General features: G+C 46.4%; 1 protein-coding gene across 1 annotated transcript in view; it reads left to right on the top strand.

Moving 5' to 3' along the window:
• Nucleotides 1-2,720: 2,720 nt before the first annotated feature.
• Nucleotides 2,721-17,682, top strand: part of ociad2 (OCIA domain containing 2) — a 32,686-nt gene continuing 17,724 nt past the window's right edge. The window contains exons 1-5 of the mRNA XM_072497937.1: nucleotides 2,721-2,988; nucleotides 4,968-5,052; nucleotides 6,876-6,929; nucleotides 8,824-8,871; nucleotides 17,169-17,298. Of these exons, the coding sequence (XP_072354038.1) occupies nucleotides 2,932-2,988; nucleotides 4,968-5,052; nucleotides 6,876-6,929; nucleotides 8,824-8,871; nucleotides 17,169-17,298 (374 nt within the window). The 5' untranslated portion in view covers nucleotides 2,721-2,931. The remainder of the gene's footprint in view (nucleotides 2,989-4,967; nucleotides 5,053-6,875; nucleotides 6,930-8,823; nucleotides 8,872-17,168; nucleotides 17,299-17,682) is intronic.

Raw genomic sequence — 17,682 nt, 5'->3', positions numbered from 1 at the left:
ATATTGGATTGTTGGATTGTATTTTTGGAGAGTATTTATTTTGGACAAGGCAGTTGCCATTTAGTTTTGTTTTTGTTTATATATTACTTATTTATTTGTTTATTTGTTTAAAACTGGCCACGGTTATTTATATTGCTTTATTGTTGTGTAAAAGAAACACGACGTATTGTTATGTTTGGCCAAAAAACTTGAATAAAATATATATTTTTTTTAAACTTCCCCATTTGATTTGATTTATTATTGTCACATGTATTAGTATACAGTGAAAAGTATTGTTTCTTGCATGCTGTACAAACAATGCATACCGTACATAGGGAATATAGGGGAGACTGCAGAATATAATGTTACAGTTATAGCAAGGTGTAGAGAAAAGATCAACTTAATATGTGGTAGGTCCATTCAAAAGTCTGATGGCAGTAGGGAAGAAGCTGTTCTTGAGTCAGTTGGTACGCGACCTCGAACTTTGGTATCTTTTTCCTGATGTGGAAGAGAGTATGTCCGGGGTGTGTGGGGTCCTTAATTATGCTGGCTGCCTTTCCGAGGCAGCGGGAGTTGTAGACAGAGTCGATGGATGGGCGGCTGGTTTGCGTGACGGATTGAGCTACATTCACAACCTTTTGTAATTTCCTGCGATCTTGGGCAGAGCAGGATCCATACCAAGCTGTGATACAACCAAAAATAATACTTTCTATGGTGCATCTGTAGAAGTTGGTGAGAGTCGTAGGTGACATGCCAAATTTCCTTAGTCTTCTGAGAAAGTAGTCGCTGGTGGGCTTTCTTAACTATAGTGTCGGCATGGGGGGACCAGGACAAGTTGTTGGTGATCTGTACACCTAAAAACTTGAAGCTCTCGACCCTTTCTACTTCGTTCCCATTGATGTAGACAGGGGCATGTTCTCCATTACGCTTCCTGAAGTCGATGACAATCTCCTTCGTTTTGTTGACATTGATGGAGAGATTATTGTTGTTGCACCAGTTCAACAGATTCTCTATCTCATTCCTGTACTCTGTCTCGTCAGTGTTTGAAATCCGACCACTACTGTAGTGTCATCAGCAAATTTGAAAATCGAGTTGGAGGGGAATTTGGCCACACAGTCATAGGTGTACAAGGAGTATAGAAGGGGGCTGAGGACACAGCCTTGTGGGGCACCGGTGTTCAGGATGATCGTGGAGGAGGTGTTGTTGCCTATCTTTGCTGATTGTGGCCTGTGGGTGAGAAAGTTCAGGATCCAGTTGCAGAGGGAGGAGCCGAGGCCAAGGCCACGGAGTTTGGAGATGAGTTTCGTAGGAATTATGGTGTTGAAGGCTGAGCTGTAGTCGATAAATAGGAGTCTGATATAGGTGTCTTTGTTATCTAGGTGTTCCAGGGCAGAGTACAGGGCCATGGAGATGGCGTCTGCTGTGGACCTGTTCCAGCGGTAGGCGAACTGTAGTGGATCAAGGCAATCTGGGAGGCTGGAGTTGATTTGTGCCATGACTAACCTTTCAAAACACTTCCTGATGATGGATGTCAGAGCCACTGGATGATAATCATTAAGGCACGCTGCTTGGCTTTTGTTTGGTACAGGGATGATGGTCGTCTTCTTGAAGCAGATAGGGACCTCGGATTGTTGTAAAGAGAGGTTGAAGATGTCTGCGAATACCCCCGCCAGCTGATCCGCGCAGGACCTGAGTGCTTGTCCGGGTACCCCATCCGGGCCAGTGGCTTTCCGAGAGTTGACCTTCGAGAAGGCTGCTCTGACTTCTGCAATGGTGATCTCAGATACAAGTTCAACCGCGGCTTCTGGGGTGGAGGGCTCGCTCTCGCTGACCTTTTGTTCAACGTGTGCATGGAATGCGTTGAGCTCATCAGGGAGGAGTGCATTGGAGCCGGTGATTTTACATGCCTTCATCTCGTAGCCCGTTATGTCTTGCAGACCTTGCCATAGTCGGCGGGGGTCCATGTGGGACTCGAGCTTGGTCCGGTATTGTCTTTTGGCATCTTTGATGGATCTCCTTAGATCATATCTGGCTTTCTTGTATAGGTCAGGGTCGCCTGACTTGAACACCTCAGACCTAGACTTCAGCAAGTAGTGGATATCCCTGTTCATCCAGGGTTTCTGGTTGGGAAACACACAGACTTGTTTCTTTGGCACACAGTCTTCTACACACTTACTAATGAAGTCAGATACTGTAGTGGCGTACTCGTTCAGGCTGGTCACAGAATTTTTAAATACTGACCAGTCCACTGACTCTCAGGGCAATTAGGGATGGGCAATAAATGCTGGCCCAGCCTGCGACTCCCACGTCCCACGAACGAATAAAAAAAGTGCTCAGATATCATCCCTCATTTATTATTGGGCATACCGGTCAGCAATAAGGTGGAATATGAGCAGAAACTTTTGCCTTGAGAATTTTAATCTCGGCCCTGCCTTAAAAGTAGTAGCCAGAATATGATTGCTCTCATAAATAGTGGAGACCCTGGCCAACTGGGCGTGATGGTTGGGGGGGGGGGGGGGCGGTGGAGAATGTCAGGGGTTCTGGTGGTATCCGCTGGAGATGTGAGGTCAGCATAAAGCTGAGGGATTTCAGGCTCTAATAGAGCCTGAAATTTTCAGACTTAAAACTCTAAGTCATGCCTCGGTGAAAATAAATATTTTGGGCTGCATACCTTATTTTAAAATGTACGATTTAAAACAGCAGCTCTTGTTCAAAAAGTTTAAGAAAATGCTGAACTTTTATGCATCTCAAATTCACTGAAACTTGAATGATGTCTTTAATTTACTTTGAGTGGAAAAGGAAAGGATTAAGGAAGTTGATAACGTAATTAGGTGGAGTCGAGCGCAAAGGGATCTACCTAAATCGGGAATAATTGTCGAAAGTGAAAGTTGCAGACAAGCTGCGCACACGGTTCAGTATAAACAGAGTGAGCACTGCTCAGGGAGAACAACAATGTCGAGTGAGACTTCATCCCCTCCAAACCAACAGCCTGCGCCAACCATGAACAGAGTAAGTACGGAAATCACAAACATCGCGTCGAGTAAAATATGACAGCAACTTGGAGAGACTTAAAGCACCGGGCTGAAATTCCTTCGGAAGTTTGGGGAGAGGCAAGTGGAACGCCAGCAGAATTTCAGCCTCTATTTGTTTAACTAAGATGAAAACCATATTTTAATATTGTATGACAGAGATGAAAGACTAATTCAACTTGTCGAGTGTAGCATGAAGTCAAAGCCTCGATCAAAGGAATTTTTTTTTTTAAAGCTGTCTAGTCCTGCACTCAAATGCCACGATCTATCCCTTCAGCCACAACAACATGGGCACGCACAATATGGTTCTGCATGACTGAATATTGAAGCTGCTTAGTTACACAGAAACGCGAACGCTAATCAGGGAAGGGCTGAAACTATGGTCACATTCAAGGTGGGACTTGATAGTTGGACAAAGGAAATATGAGTGAACTGATATGAGAATATGGTGGGTAAACATGATTGGAACTATCTGTTCACGCACAGAGTGAGAAGTTCCAGCAGGTTGGTTGTACAATGACTTATTCTGTGTTGTAACTTCTACATATATTTTCAAGATGTGGAGATGTCGGGTTGGATTGGGGTGGGCACAGTAAGAAGTCTTACAACACCAGGTTAAAGTCCAACAGGTTTATTTGGAATCACTAGCTTTTGGAAAGTAGCTCCTTCATCAGGTGAGTGAAGAGGTAGGTTGCACAAACACAGCATCAATAGACAAAGCCAATGATGCAAGATGATACTTTGAATGCAAGTCTTTGCAGGTAATTAAGGCTTTACAGCTCCAGACAATGCAACTGGAGAGAGGGAGAATCACAAGTTAAAGAGGTGCTAATTGTCTCAAGCCTGGACAGTTGGTGGGATTTTGCAAACCCAGGCCAGATGGTGGCGGGTGAATGTAATGCAACATGAATCCAAGGTCTCGGTTGAGGTTGTATTCATGTGTGCGGAACTTGACTATCAGTTTCTGCTCGCCGATTCTGCATTGTCGCGTGTCCTGAAGGCCGCCTCGGAGAATGCTTACCCGAAGATCAGAGGCTGAATGCCCTTGACTGTCGCGCGATGTCCGTTCACCGTTGTCGCAGCGTCTGCATGGTCTCGCCAATGTACCATGCCTCGGGACATCCTTTCCTGCAGCGTATGAGGTAGACAACATTGGCCGAGTCGCACGATTATGTACCACGTATCTGGTGGGTGGTGTTCTCGCATGTAATGGTGGTATCCATGTCGATGATCTGGCGTGTCTTGCAGAGGTTGCCATGGCAGGGTTGTGTGATGTCATGGTCGCTGTTTTCCTAAAGGCTGGATAGTTTGCTGCAAACAATGGTCTGTTTGAATTGTGCAGTTGTTTGAAGGCAAGTAGTGGGATGGCCTTGGCAAGATGCTCGTCTTCACCGATGACGTGTTGAAGGCTCCGAAGAAGATGTTGTATTTTCTCCGCTCCGGGGAAGTATTGGCCGATGAAGGGTACTCTGTTGGTTGTGGCCCGTGTTTGTCTTCTGAGGAGGTCGGTGCGTCTTTTTGCTGTGGCACGCTGGAACTGTCGATCGATGAGTCAGGCGCCATATCCCATTTGTAAGAGGGCATCTTTTAGCGTCTGAAGATGTCTGTTATGATCCTTCTTGTCTGAGCAGATCCCGTGTATACAGAGGGCTTGTTCATAGCGCAGCCTTTTTTTAAAATTTAGTGTACCCAATTATTTTTTTCCAATTAAGGGGCAATTTAGTGTGGACAATCCACCTAATCTTTGGGTTGTGGGGGTGAGACCCATGCAGAATTGGGGAGAATGTGCAAACTCCACACGGACAGTGACCCAGGGCCGGGATCGAACCTGGATCCTCAGCGCAGTAGGCAACAGTGCTAACCACTGTGCCATCTCGTAAAATAGCTTAGTCATCCATACATTGAGATACTTAGTATTGCTTATGACTGACAAAATAACTGATTTTTTTAAATATACAGGGTGGGTGTGTCAGCCGACATATTTATGATGAGAAAATTGGGAAGATTATAATGGAGTGTAAGAGTGAGAGTTTCTGGTATAGAGGTAAGTTTGGATTGCTGTCACACCGTAGTTTCATTTTTCTCCTGCTTTCTGCAAATCAAAGTGATTCAAAGCTACTGTGGTCATATGAGTAACCAGTTTGGTTGCATTCCTGTGTTTATGCAAAGATTTGTGTCTCCCAATCACTTTAACTCTGATTCTTTGGGGTTTATTTTCTTGTTTCTGCACCCTGACATATCCACATAACTTCTTGATTTCTAAAGAAAATTGTGGACGTTTAGGGGCAAATGTAACTTTTTAATGTGTCGAGCTGGAGGGTGCCCAGGTAGCAGGTGAGATACCTAGAAGTCACAGCATGTGCTGTACGTCGCTGGCAGATTCCTTGCCCTAAAATCAACCTGATTGGCTTCCAGTAAGACAGGAAAAACTGGAGTCAAGGCTGCAGGACCAGATAGGTCCATTCCCTGGTCCCGTAAACGGGGAGTAGACGAGTCTGATCCAACGAACATGGGTTGGGGTTTGGTCTCATGCAGGGATATCATCCCTTATTTTGGGAAAGAGGGAGGCTCTTCCTGTGCAGGCTTGTATGGGGGGTGGGGTTTGAATTCTGAACACTGACAGTGTCAGGAAGAAACCCTCGTTCCATTCCTGTCCCATAAAGAGTGCTCGAGTTGCTTCTGGCTTGACCTTGCCTCATTGCAATTACTAAAGAAACCCTCCCAACCAGTTAATCCTGCAAAGCAGATTACGCAGCTCTGGCAGCATCTGTGGAGAGAGAAACAGAGTTTTTAAAAATAAATTTAGAGTACCGAATTCATTTTTCCAATTAAGGGGCAATTTAGCGTGGCCAATCCACCTACCCTGCACATCTTTGGGTTGTGGGGGCGAAGTCCACGTAAATACGGGGAGAATGTGCAAACTCCACACGGACAGTGACCCAGAGCCGGGATCGAACCTGGGACCTCAGCACCGTGAGGCAGCAATGCTAACCACTGCGCCACTGTGCTGCCCTGAGAAACTGAGTTAACTTGTTTTGAGTCCAATAGTAGCCACCAGTTGTGGCTTGTGATCTCATGTGACATATTTAAAATGGCAGCACACCTCCTGGCGGCAGGTTGGCTGTTTACCACTTATCCTGACTGGGAAAAACCTGGACGTTGATAGCAAGGAGATGATTTCCCAACATGCTCAGAATTTTTAACCATTTACCCTCCTCCTCACTGTCATAATATACAACAGTATATCATGGTGCAGATGCGCACACACTGATGGACACACAGCAAGACCAATCAACACACACAACACCACAGCCAATCACCAGATAGAGCACACTCACTATAAAGACAGGGGGCATCAGAGTTCCCGCTCATTCGGGATGCAGCCTCCTACAAGGACAGAGCTTACAGCTTACAGCACAGATCCTCACCATGCGCTGAGTGCATAGACTGGTTCGGACAGGCATAGGTCTTTAGTTTAATCGAACATCGTGTTAACCCACAGTGAAAGTATGTTCAACAGTTTCTAACTTAATAAAATAGTGCAACACTATTTTATTAAGTGTTGGTGGCCTGTATGTGTTCCACGGATCCAGAACACCCAACACATCACTCACCTGCACCCATACCCATTCCAACCTGTTCCCCCATGTTCAAACTCTTAGTTACTTACACCTACCTTCTGGTACAAGTGAGTTTTGTTGCACATAGTCTAAAATAAATCAACTGGAAGTAGCCAGTCAATAGGCAAAGGGGGGAAATTCCTTCAAGCATCTCCCAATAACTTCAACATTTGTTTAAATATGATTATACTTTCATGATGTTGGTCTTGCATTTGATTTCTCTGTTATGAAACTTTTTGATTTTCAGCTATGCCATTATCTCTTGGAAGTATGCTTGTTACCCAAGGACTGGTGTACAAAGGTAAGATAAAAGGTTAATTCACAAAATATCAGTTAGTGCCACATTCAATAAAATTGTTCTTTCAAAATTGATTTATTGCATAAATTTGGGTTGAAATTCCATCAGGTTCTCACAACTAACGACTGTAGTTTTGGCAGAACACCCATGCAAACCCCTAAGAAATGGGCCTGGATTTTAGTCTCAGCAACGACTCAATGCCGCTCGATGCTCCTTCAGCTTACAGCTGCCTGTTGACTACTGGTGGGTTTTTGACCAAGAACATGATGTCTTTGGGTGTCTGAAGCAGCATGGTGACCTCAATAGGGAATCTGTGGGGTTTGTGAGCAGAATAAGCACTTCATGGATTATCGGCAGCACGGTGACACAGTGGTTAGCATTGCTGCCTCACAGTGCCAGGGACCCAGGTTCAATTCTGACCTCAGGTGACAGCATGTGTGGAGTTTCCACACTCTCCCTGTGCCTGCGGAGGTTTCCTCCGGGTGCTCCGGTTTGCTCCCACAGTCCAAAGATGTGCAGGTTAGGTGGATTGGCCTTGCTAAATTGCTCCTCCGAGTGGGGTTGCAGGAATTGGGCGGGGGATTGGGCGTAGGTCGGGTGGTCTTTCGAAGGGTCGGTGCAGACTCGATGGGCTGAAAGGCCTCTTCTGCACTGTAGGGATTCTATAATTCTATGACTGTTCAAGTAAGCATATTGAAGAATTCCCATTGAGACATGCAGGAGGCAGAATCAGCGCTCAATGAATTAGCAATAAAAATATCGATCAATGTAATAGAAGGGAGATGACTTTTTTTTAAAGGGTGGATTTGTAAATATTTGTAAAGGGAAATATTTTATTTTTGAGAGTGAGAATTTTAACTCCCTCACAGGTTTCAGATTTGGGGAATATATACTACTGTAGAAACCAATTATTTTCTAATACACCTGATAGGTAAAAGATAGCTATTTAGCGTAAATATTAAGCCCCAGTTTTAAATACCCATTTTAAATTAAGGATTTCAGCACTCATAACCTCAGGTCATGATTAAAACACATAATTCAACAGAGACACAAAAAGCCTGACACACGCATAAGCAGTAGAGATTATACAACCCTTTTACTGGGCAAAGATGAGAAAGCCATTGTTGTAACAAATATATAATTTCAAAGACAGTTTGACACTATACTTGTGCTGTACCATTTATCAGATCAAGGACATAGCAACACCATAGCAACATTAAGGCGCTATTGTCCACAATGTGGATAATTGCGAAGTCAGCAGAAGTCCAGTTTGAACTGGATTTGATAATGGCACAGAATCGCATTCCATAACATGCACAAGTATTTAAACATGAAACATTTAAAACTAATATTGCACATTGAAGATTGACAGCTAACCGTCAAATCAAACTCATTTGATTCTAACCCAAACCAATTAGGATGACTGAGAGGTGTAGATAGATGGCTAAAGACTGATATGATTTTGTATAACCGTGAGGGTCCGTACGGCCATCTTTATTCCGGAATCATCCTATACTTTGATCTAAACTATTCGCTGTCTCTATTTTTCATACTTTCACTTTTCCACACTAACACTTGACGTAAATGCAAGCTGTTTTGCCGTAAGCAAGAAACCATTTCTGTATTATTTTAAAAGTTAGATTGTGTACAAGTTGCTTCTCTTTAAGTCCTTTTTACTAGCCGGACTTATTAGAGAATAAGATTTAAGTGATTCTCAATTGTAATCAAATAGAGGCAATAAACGATTCATATTTGCACCCGAGAAGTGTTGCAAGCTCCTCACTAAATCCGCATGGCAGATCTCTTTCAACTTCCAAAAGCAAATCACCTTTTCACCAAACAAAGAACCAGTAATTTGTGTAATAATTTGGAATAATTACTTCTATTTCCCGTGTAGGAATTCTTTCACCCTCAAAGAGATTTGGGTCGATCCCTAAAGTCGCACGTAAGTTAATGACTTATTTTACTGTATGGATTATAATGTAGTTTATTGCTGTTAAATGCAATACGCAAAAACAGGCCTGGAAATTCAAGTCATTGCCATAGAGTTATAGTCATAGAGGTTTACAGCATTAAAATAGGCCCTTCGGCCCAACTTGTCCATGCCGTCCAGTTTTTACTACTAAGCTCGTCCCAATTGCCCACATTTGGGTCATATCCCTCTACACCCATCTTTCCCATATAACTGTCTAAATGCTTTTTAAAAGACAAAATTGTACCCGCCTCTACTACTGACCCCGGCAGCACATTCCATGCACTCATCACCCTCTGTGTGAAACAATTGCCCCTCTGGATCCTTTTGCATCTCTACTCCCTCACCTTAAACCTATGCCCACTAGTATTAGACTGCCCGGGCGCTATTCTCCACCCCCCGCCGGGTGGGAGAATCGCGCGAATCGCGCCACGCCGCCCCGATCCCCGCACGCAATTCTCCCACCCCCCCTACGCTGCTACGACATGAAAGGTTCCCGCCGGCACCATCCACCCCTGGTCGCTGCCGGTGGGAGTGCTGCAGGGGCGGCCTGTGGGGGGGGGGGGGGGTCTCCTTCATAGGGGTGGCCTCCGATGGGGTCTGGCCTGCGATCGGGGCCCACTGATCGGTGGGCTGGCCTCCCCCCCCCCGGGCCTACCTCCTTCCGCGCGCAGCCCCAGAACACCGGCTCCATGTTGGTGAGGGGCCGGCGTGCGTAAGACGTTCCCCGCGCATGCGCAGGATTGGGCTGCCCCAACTGCGCATGCGCGGGTTGGCGCGGCGATGCTGGAGTGGCATGAACCGCTCCAGCGCCGTGCTGGCCCCCTGTGGAGGCTAGAATAGGTCGTGTCCGGGCCCTGTTTGCGCTGTCGTGAAACGCGATGGCCCCTACTTTTGGGAAAAGATGTTGACTATTTATGCTCCTCATTATTTTATAGACATGGTGGACTTTTCGCAGACTTGTTTTTAAGCAGCCTCCGTCTTATGAACTTTTACTTGGACTGCAATTAATGAAGCCTCTTTTAGGGCAGCACGGTGGCGCAGTGGGTTAGCACTGCGGCCTCACGGCGCTGAGGTCCCAGGTTTGATTCCGGCTCTGGGTCACTGTGCGTGTGGAGTTTGCACATTCTCCCCATGTTTGCATGGGTTTCACCCCCACAACCCAAAATTATGGAAGCTAGATGGATTGCCAATGCTAAATTGCCCCTTAATTGGAAAAAATGAATTGGTACTCTTTCGCTGTAAGTTCCATATTAGCAACCTCCACTGCAGATTTCAGGGTTAAAGGACTCACAGTCAGCTGTTTTCGCTGGATGACTTCTTCAGTCTTCAGCCTTTCTCCCTTCCGTTTTGTTTCTCAAAGCAAACAATCTCCTAGCCCACAAGCAAACTAGGTCTTCCCTTGCCTGGACTATCAGTATCCCGAGCAGTACGTTGCAGAGTCAGCAGCCTTCTAGGTTCCCATTTCCGCAGTCCTTTTGCAGTGCCACGTGCGCTGTGTCCGCAGTTCTACCCACTGAAACCAGTAGGCACGCCTGAAACTTTGTAATTTGTGTACCGATATTACAGCTTTACACTGAGTAGGGTACACTCTCTGTAAGAAGTTTCTCCATGCAAAAGCAAGGTAAAATTGTGCCAATCTGGCTTTCGGCTGCCTTGCCAGCCTGACCACCATTCCCTTCCCCTCAGCTGGGAATTGTTGTCCCAGTCCACAACAGATTTCTATTGCTGCTGCAAAAGTTACGGCATATGTGAAGCTGCCGTGTAGAAATCACAGTGAACCTGGGAAGTGACCGTCCGATGTATGCTCATTGATTGAGAGGACCTAGGCGGAGCAAGACCGTTCATAATTGGTATTGTGGTTCACCCTGATTGAGTTCCCAATTACATAACCGCACCATCGCCAAAGCCAAACCTACTTCCACTTGTGTAATATTGCTCGACTCTGATCCTGTCTTAGTTTATCTGCTGCTGAAACCCTCAACAGTGCTTTTGTTACCACCAGATATGACTACTTAGTGCTCTCCCAGCCAATCTCCCACCTTCCTAAATAAATCTGGACTAATTCACACCAAGTCACGCTCGTCCAGCATCCCTCTGTTTTCTGACCTTCACTGGCTCTTGATACAACAATGCTTCAATTTTAAAATCCTCATCCTTGTTTTCAAATTCCTTCAAGGCCTTTCTCCTTCTTATCTCCCTAATATCCTCCAGCCCCCCAAAACATTTGAGATCTCTGCCCTCTTCCATTTCTGGCCTCTTGCACATTCCCAATTTTAATCACGATACCACTCATGGCCATGCTTTCAGTTAAGGCCCAAAGCTCTGAAATTTGCTTCCTAAACACCCACGCCCCTCTAGCTCTCTCAGCATTTAATATTCTCCTTAAAACTTAGCTCTTTGGCAGATGTCCCTGGGGCTCTTTATTATTGATACCATAAGACATAGGAGCAGAATTAGTCCACTCGGCCTATCGAGTCTGCTCTGCTCCGCCATTCAATCATGGCTGATATTTTCTCATCCCCATTCTCCTGCCTTCTCCCCATAACCCCTGATCCCCTTATTAATCAAGAACCTATCTATCTCTGTCTTAAAGACACTCAGTGATTTGGCCTCCACAGCCTTCTGCGGCGATGAGTTCCACAGATTCACCGCCCTCTGGCTGAAGAAATTCCTCCTCATCTATTTTTTAAAGGATTGTCCCTTCAGCCTGAGGCTGTGCCCATTGAATCTAGTTTTTCCTACAAGTGGAAACATCTCTGCACATCCACTCTATCCAGGCCTCGCAGAAACCTGTAAGATTCAAGAAGACCCCCTATCCTTCTGAACTCCAATGAGTACAGACCCAGAGTCCTCAACTGCAACTCATATGGCAAGCTCTTCATTCCAGGGGTCATTCTTGTGAACCTCCTTTGGACCCTTTTCAAGGCCGACACATCGTTCCTTGGATTCTGGGCCAAAAAATGCCCACAATAATCCCAAATGGGGTCTGACCAGAGCCTTATACAGCTTCAGAAGTAAATCCCTGCTCTCATATTCTAGCCATCTCAAAATGAATACTAACATTGCATTTGCCTTCCTAACTGCTGACTGAACCTGCACGTTAACATTAAGAGAATCTTGTACTAGGACTTCTAATTCCCTCTGTGCTTCTAATTTCCTAAGCCTTTTCCCACTTGGAAAAGTCTATGCCTCTATTCTTCCGACCAAAGTGCATAAACTCACACTTTTCCACATTGTTATATATATAATTATTATTATATGTAAATGATTTGGAGGAAAATGTAACTGGTCTGATTAGTAAGTTTGCGGACGACACAAAAGTTGGTGGAATTCAGGATAGCGATGAGGACTGTCTGAGGATACAGCAGGATTTAGATCGTTTGGAGACTTGGGCGGCGAGATGGCAGATGGAGTTTAACCTGGACAAATGTGAGGTAATGCATTTTGGAAGGTCTAATACAGGTAGGGAATATACAGTGAATGGTAGAACCCTCGAGAGTATTGACAGTCAGAGAGATCTTGGTGTACAGGTCCACAGGTCACTGAAAGGGGCAATATAGGTGAAGAAGGTAGTCAAGAAGGCATACAGCATGCTTGCCTTCATTGGCCGGGGTATTGAGTATAAAAATTGGCAAGTCATGATTCAGCTGTGTAGAACCTTGGGCCATACCTGGAGTATAGTGTTCAATTCTGTTCGGCAGAAGGATGTGGAGGCTTTAGAGAGGATGCAGAAGAGATTTACCAGGATGTTGCCTGGTATAGAGGGTATTAGCTATGAGGAGAGGTTGAATAAACTTGGTTTGTTCTCACTGGAACGCCGGAGGTTGAGGGGCGACCTGATAGAGGTCTACAAAATTATGAGGGGCATAGACAGAGTGGTTAGTCAAAGATGTTTTCCCTGGGTAGAGGGGTCAATTACTAGGGGGCATAGGTTTAAGCTGCGAGGGGCAAGGTTTAGAGGAGATGTACGAGGTACGTTTTTTTACACAGAGGGTAGTGGGTGCCTGGAACTCGCTGCCAGAGTAGGGTGGTGGAAGCAGGGACGATAATGACGTTTAAGGGGCATCGTGACAAATACATGAATAGGATGGGAATAGAGGGATACGGACCCAGGAAGGGTAGAAGATTGTAGTATAGTCAGGCAGCTTGGTTGTTGCTGGCTTGGAGGGACGAAGGGCCTGTTCCTGTGCTATAACTTTCTTTGTTCTTTGTATTCCATCTGCCACTTCTTTGCTCACTCTCCGAGCCTGTCCAGGTCCTTCTGCAGCCCCCCTCAGTATTCCTCAGTACTACCTGTCCCTCTGCACATCTTTATATCATCTGCAAACTTAGCAACAGTGTTCTCAGTTCCTTCTTCCAGATCGTTAATTGTGGAAGGTTGTGGTCCCAACACCGACACCTGAAGCACAGCACTAGTCACTTTATCCCCACTCTTTGCCTTCTGCCAGTCAGTCAATCCTCTATCCATGCCAATATCTTACCCTTAACACCATGGGCTTTTAACTTATTTAACAGTCTCCTATATGGCATCTTATCAAAGGCCTTCTGGAAATCTAAATAAATCGCGTCCACTGGTTTTCCTTTGTCTAACTTCCTCGTTACCTCCTCAAAGAACTCTAACAGATTTGTCAGACATGACCTCCCCTTGACGAAGCCATGCTGACTCAGTCCTATTTTACCATGCACTTCCAAGTACTCCACAATGTCATCTTTAATAACAGACTCTGAAATCTTGGGCAGGATTCTCTGACCCCCCGCCGTGTCGGAGAATTGCTGGGGACTGGCGTGAATCCCGCCCCCGCCAGTTGCCGAATTCTCCGGCACCGGATATTCGGCGGGGGTGGGAATCGCGGCGCGCCGGTTGGCGCCCCCCCCCCCCCCCCCCGGCGATTCTCCGGCCCGCGATGGGCCGAAGTCCGGCTGCTGGAATGCCTGTCCCGCCGGCGAGAATCAAACCACCTCTCTTACCGGCGGGACAAGGCGGCACGGGTGGGCTCCAGGGTCCTGGGGGGGGGCGCGGGGCGATCTGGCCACGGGGGGTGCTCCCACGGTGGCCTGGCCCGCGATCAGGGCCCACCGATCCACGGATGGGCCTGTGCCGTGGGGGCACTCTTTTCCTTCCGCCTTCGCCATGGTCTCCACTATGGCGGAGGCAGAAGAGACCCCCTCCACTGCGCATGCGCCACACGGCAAAGTCAGTTTTGTGGCAGCTGGCGGGGCACCAAATGCCTTTCCCGCTGGCGGGGCGGAAATCAGTCCGGCGCGGGCCTAGCCCCTCAAGGTAAGGGCTCGGCCCCTCAAGATGCGGAGGATTCCGCACCTTTGGGGCGGCGTGATGCCGGACTGATTCGCGCCGGTCGGCGGACATCGCGCCGATTGCAGAGAATCCCGCCCCTTATCACTGACCAAAGTCAGGTTAACTCGCCTGTAATTTCCTGTCTTTTGCGTTCCTCCCATCTTAAACAGGGTTGTTACATTAGCAATTTTCCAGTCCTCTGGGACCCTCCCTGCCTCCAGTGATTCCTGAAAGATCGCCACCAATGGATTTGGATTTTGTTTATTGTCACGTCTACCGTGGTACAGTGAAAAGTATTTTTCTGCGAGCAGCTCAACAGATCATTAAGTACATGAAAATAAAAGAAAATACATAATAGGGCAACACAAGGTACACAATGTAACTACATAACACCGGCATCGGGTGAAGCATACAGGGGTGTAGTTTTAATGAGATCAGTCCATAAGAGGGTCGTTTAGGCGTCTGGTAACAGCGGGGAAGACGATGTTTGTGAGTCTGTTTGTGTGTGTTCTCAGACTTTTGTGTCTCCTGCCCTATGGAAGAAGTTGGAAGAGTGAGTAAGCCAGGTGGGAGGGGTCTTTGATTATACTGCCCACTTTCCCCAGGCAGCGAGAGGTGTAGATGGAGTCAATGGATGGGAGGCAGGTTTGTGTGATGGACTGGGCTGTGTTCACGACTCTCTGAAGTATAGGCGCTGTTGTGCTTTCTTGGTAGTAGTGTCGACGTGGGTGAACCAGGTCAGATTTTTGGAGATGTGTCCCCTAGGAATTTGAAACTGCTAACCATCTCCACCTCAGCCCCGTTGATGCTGACAGGGGTGTGTACAGTACTTTGCTTCCTGAAGTCAATGACCAGCTATTTGGTTTTGCTGGTATTGAGGGAGAGATTGTTGTCGCTGCACCACTCCACTAGGTTCTCTATCTCCCTCCTGTACTCTGACTCATCGTTATTCGAGATCCGGCCCACTATGGTCGTATCGTCAGCAAACCTGTAGATGGAGTTGGAACCAAATTTTGCCACGCAGTCGTGTGTGCACAGGGAGTATAGTAGGGGGCTAAGTACGCAGCCTTGTGGGGCCCCGGTATTGAGGACTATTGTGGAGGAGGTGTTGTTGTTCATTCTTACTGATTGTGGTCTGTTGGTCAGAAAATTGAGGATACAGTTGCAGAGTGAGGAGCCAAGTCCTAGCTTTTGGAGCTTTGATATGAGCTTGTCTGGGATTATGGTGTTGAAGGGGGAGCTGTAGTCAATAAATAGGAGTCTGATATAGGAGTTCTTGTTGTCGAGATGCTCTAGGGATGAGTGTAGGTCCAGGGAAATGGCGTCTGCTGTGGACCGGTTGCGGCGGTATGCGAATTGCAGTGGATCAAGGCGTTCTGAGAGTATGGAGGTGATGCACTTCATGACTAACCTCTTGAAGCACTTCATTGCGACTGAAGTCAGGGCCACCAGACGGTAGTCATTGAGGCACGTTGCCTGGTTCTTGTTTGGCACCAGTATGATGGTGGCCTTCTTGAAGCAGGTGGGGACCTCGGAGCAGAATAGGAACAGGTTAAAGGTGTCCGCGAACACAGCTGCCACCTGATCCGCGCATGCTCTGAGTGCACGACCAGGGATCCCGTCCAGACCCGTCTCCTTCCGAGGGTTCACGTTCAGGAAGGCCGATCTGACTTCGGAAGCTGTGATGGTGGGTATGGGTGTGTTATGGGCTGCTGGGGCACTCGACAGTGGATCATTGGATTCCTGCTCGAACCGAGCATAGAATGCATTGAGTTCATCGGGGAGGGGTGCGCTGCTGCTGGAGATACTGCTCGGCTTTGCTTTGTAGCCCGTTATGTTGTTTAGACCTTGCCACAACCGCCGAGAATCTGTAACGCTAGTCTCTGACTCTAGCTTGGTCTGATATTCTCTCTTGGCATCTCGGATGGCTTTGCGGAGGTTGTACCTGGATTTCTTGTATAGGTCAGGTCGCCTGACCTGAATGCCTCAGACATATCCTTCAGTAGGGAGTCAATCTTGCGAATGCCTCCACAATCTCCTTCGCTATCTCCTTTAGAACCCTGGGATGTAGCCCACCCGGTCCAGGTGATTTATCCACCTTCAGACCTTTCAGTTTCCCCTAAACTTTCTCCTTAGAGATGGCCACTACACTCACCTGTGCCCCCTGATTCTCCTGGAGCTCTGGCATCCCACTGGTGTCTTCCACCGTGAAGACTGATGCAAAGTAATTATTCAATTCCTCAGCCATTTCTTTTTTTCCTACTCGTACTTCACCAGCCTCATTTTCCAGTGGTCCAATGCCTACTTTTGCCTCTCTCTTACCCTTTATACATTGGAAAAAACCCTTCCAACCAACTCTGGCTAGCTCCTCCCTCATGTCTTTGTAGTCACCCTTATTTAATTGTCATACCATTGCATCTGATTCCAGCTTCTCCCTCTCAAACTGCAGGGTAAATTCTATCATATTGTGGTCACTGCCCCCTAAGGGTTCCTTCACCTTAAGTTCACGAATGAAGTCTGCCTCATTACACATCACCAAATCCAGAATTGCCTTTTCTTGAGTGGGCTCTGTCACAGGCTGCTCCAAAAAAACCATCTTTTAGATATTCCACAAATTGTTTTCTTGGGATCCATTACCAACCTGATTTTCCCAGCACACCTGCATATTGAAGTCCCCCATTATCATTGTAACATTGCCTTTCTTCCATGCCTTTTCTATGTCCTGATTTATTTTCTGCCCCACATTCTGACTACTGCTAGGGGGCCTGTACATAACACCCATCAGGGTCCTTTTACCTTTGTGATTCCTCAACTCTACCCATATCGCTCGTCTAAAGCGCCTTAGCGCATTGAACGTCATAAAATGTCCTATATAAATGTAAGTTATTGTTGTTGTTTATGTTTCACAAGATAACCCTACTTTACAATAGAACTCAGTTCTCCAATTTTGTTTTTGTATTTTGTTCTCCAGTTGCTGGAGTGCTTGGTTTTGTGATTGGAAAAGCTTCTTATATGGGAGCTTGCCGTAAAAAGTTTCAAAATGCAGGATTTCCCCCTTGTGGGGATGAATTTTCTCATGGGTTCAGAAACTTCCCCTTCAGGTGAGTAATTTTCCATAATCTGATCTACATTATTTATTTCATCCCAGACTTGTGTGTTACCAGACTCCGATTTTTTAATCTGCAGTAATTTTAATCAATTTTCTTTTTTGTTTTGATCATTTTAAATCTTCCTCTTTCCCCTGAAATCATGTTTTATTCCTCATCTACTAGATATTAAAGCTTAGGAGGCCTGAGAAGGTAAGTTAAATAGTATTTAATAAACCAACATAAAGGCAGCAACAGACCATACCTCAGCTGGTAGTGTTCATGCTTCACACCCTCTGAACCATCTTCTTTTTACATGTATTTTATTCCAAACAGGTTACAGCAAATAAACACCCTGGGAAACATACTTCCCAGCAATCACCCTCCCACCCCCGCCAC

Source organism: Scyliorhinus torazame, chromosome 3 (assembly GCF_047496885.1).
Source record: "Scyliorhinus torazame isolate Kashiwa2021f chromosome 3, sScyTor2.1, whole genome shotgun sequence".
NCBI classification, from domain to species: Eukaryota; Metazoa; Chordata; class Chondrichthyes; order Carcharhiniformes; family Scyliorhinidae; genus Scyliorhinus; species Scyliorhinus torazame.
The sequence above is the reverse complement of the archived record's forward strand: the minus strand, read 5'-3'. Positions and strand labels throughout refer to the sequence as shown.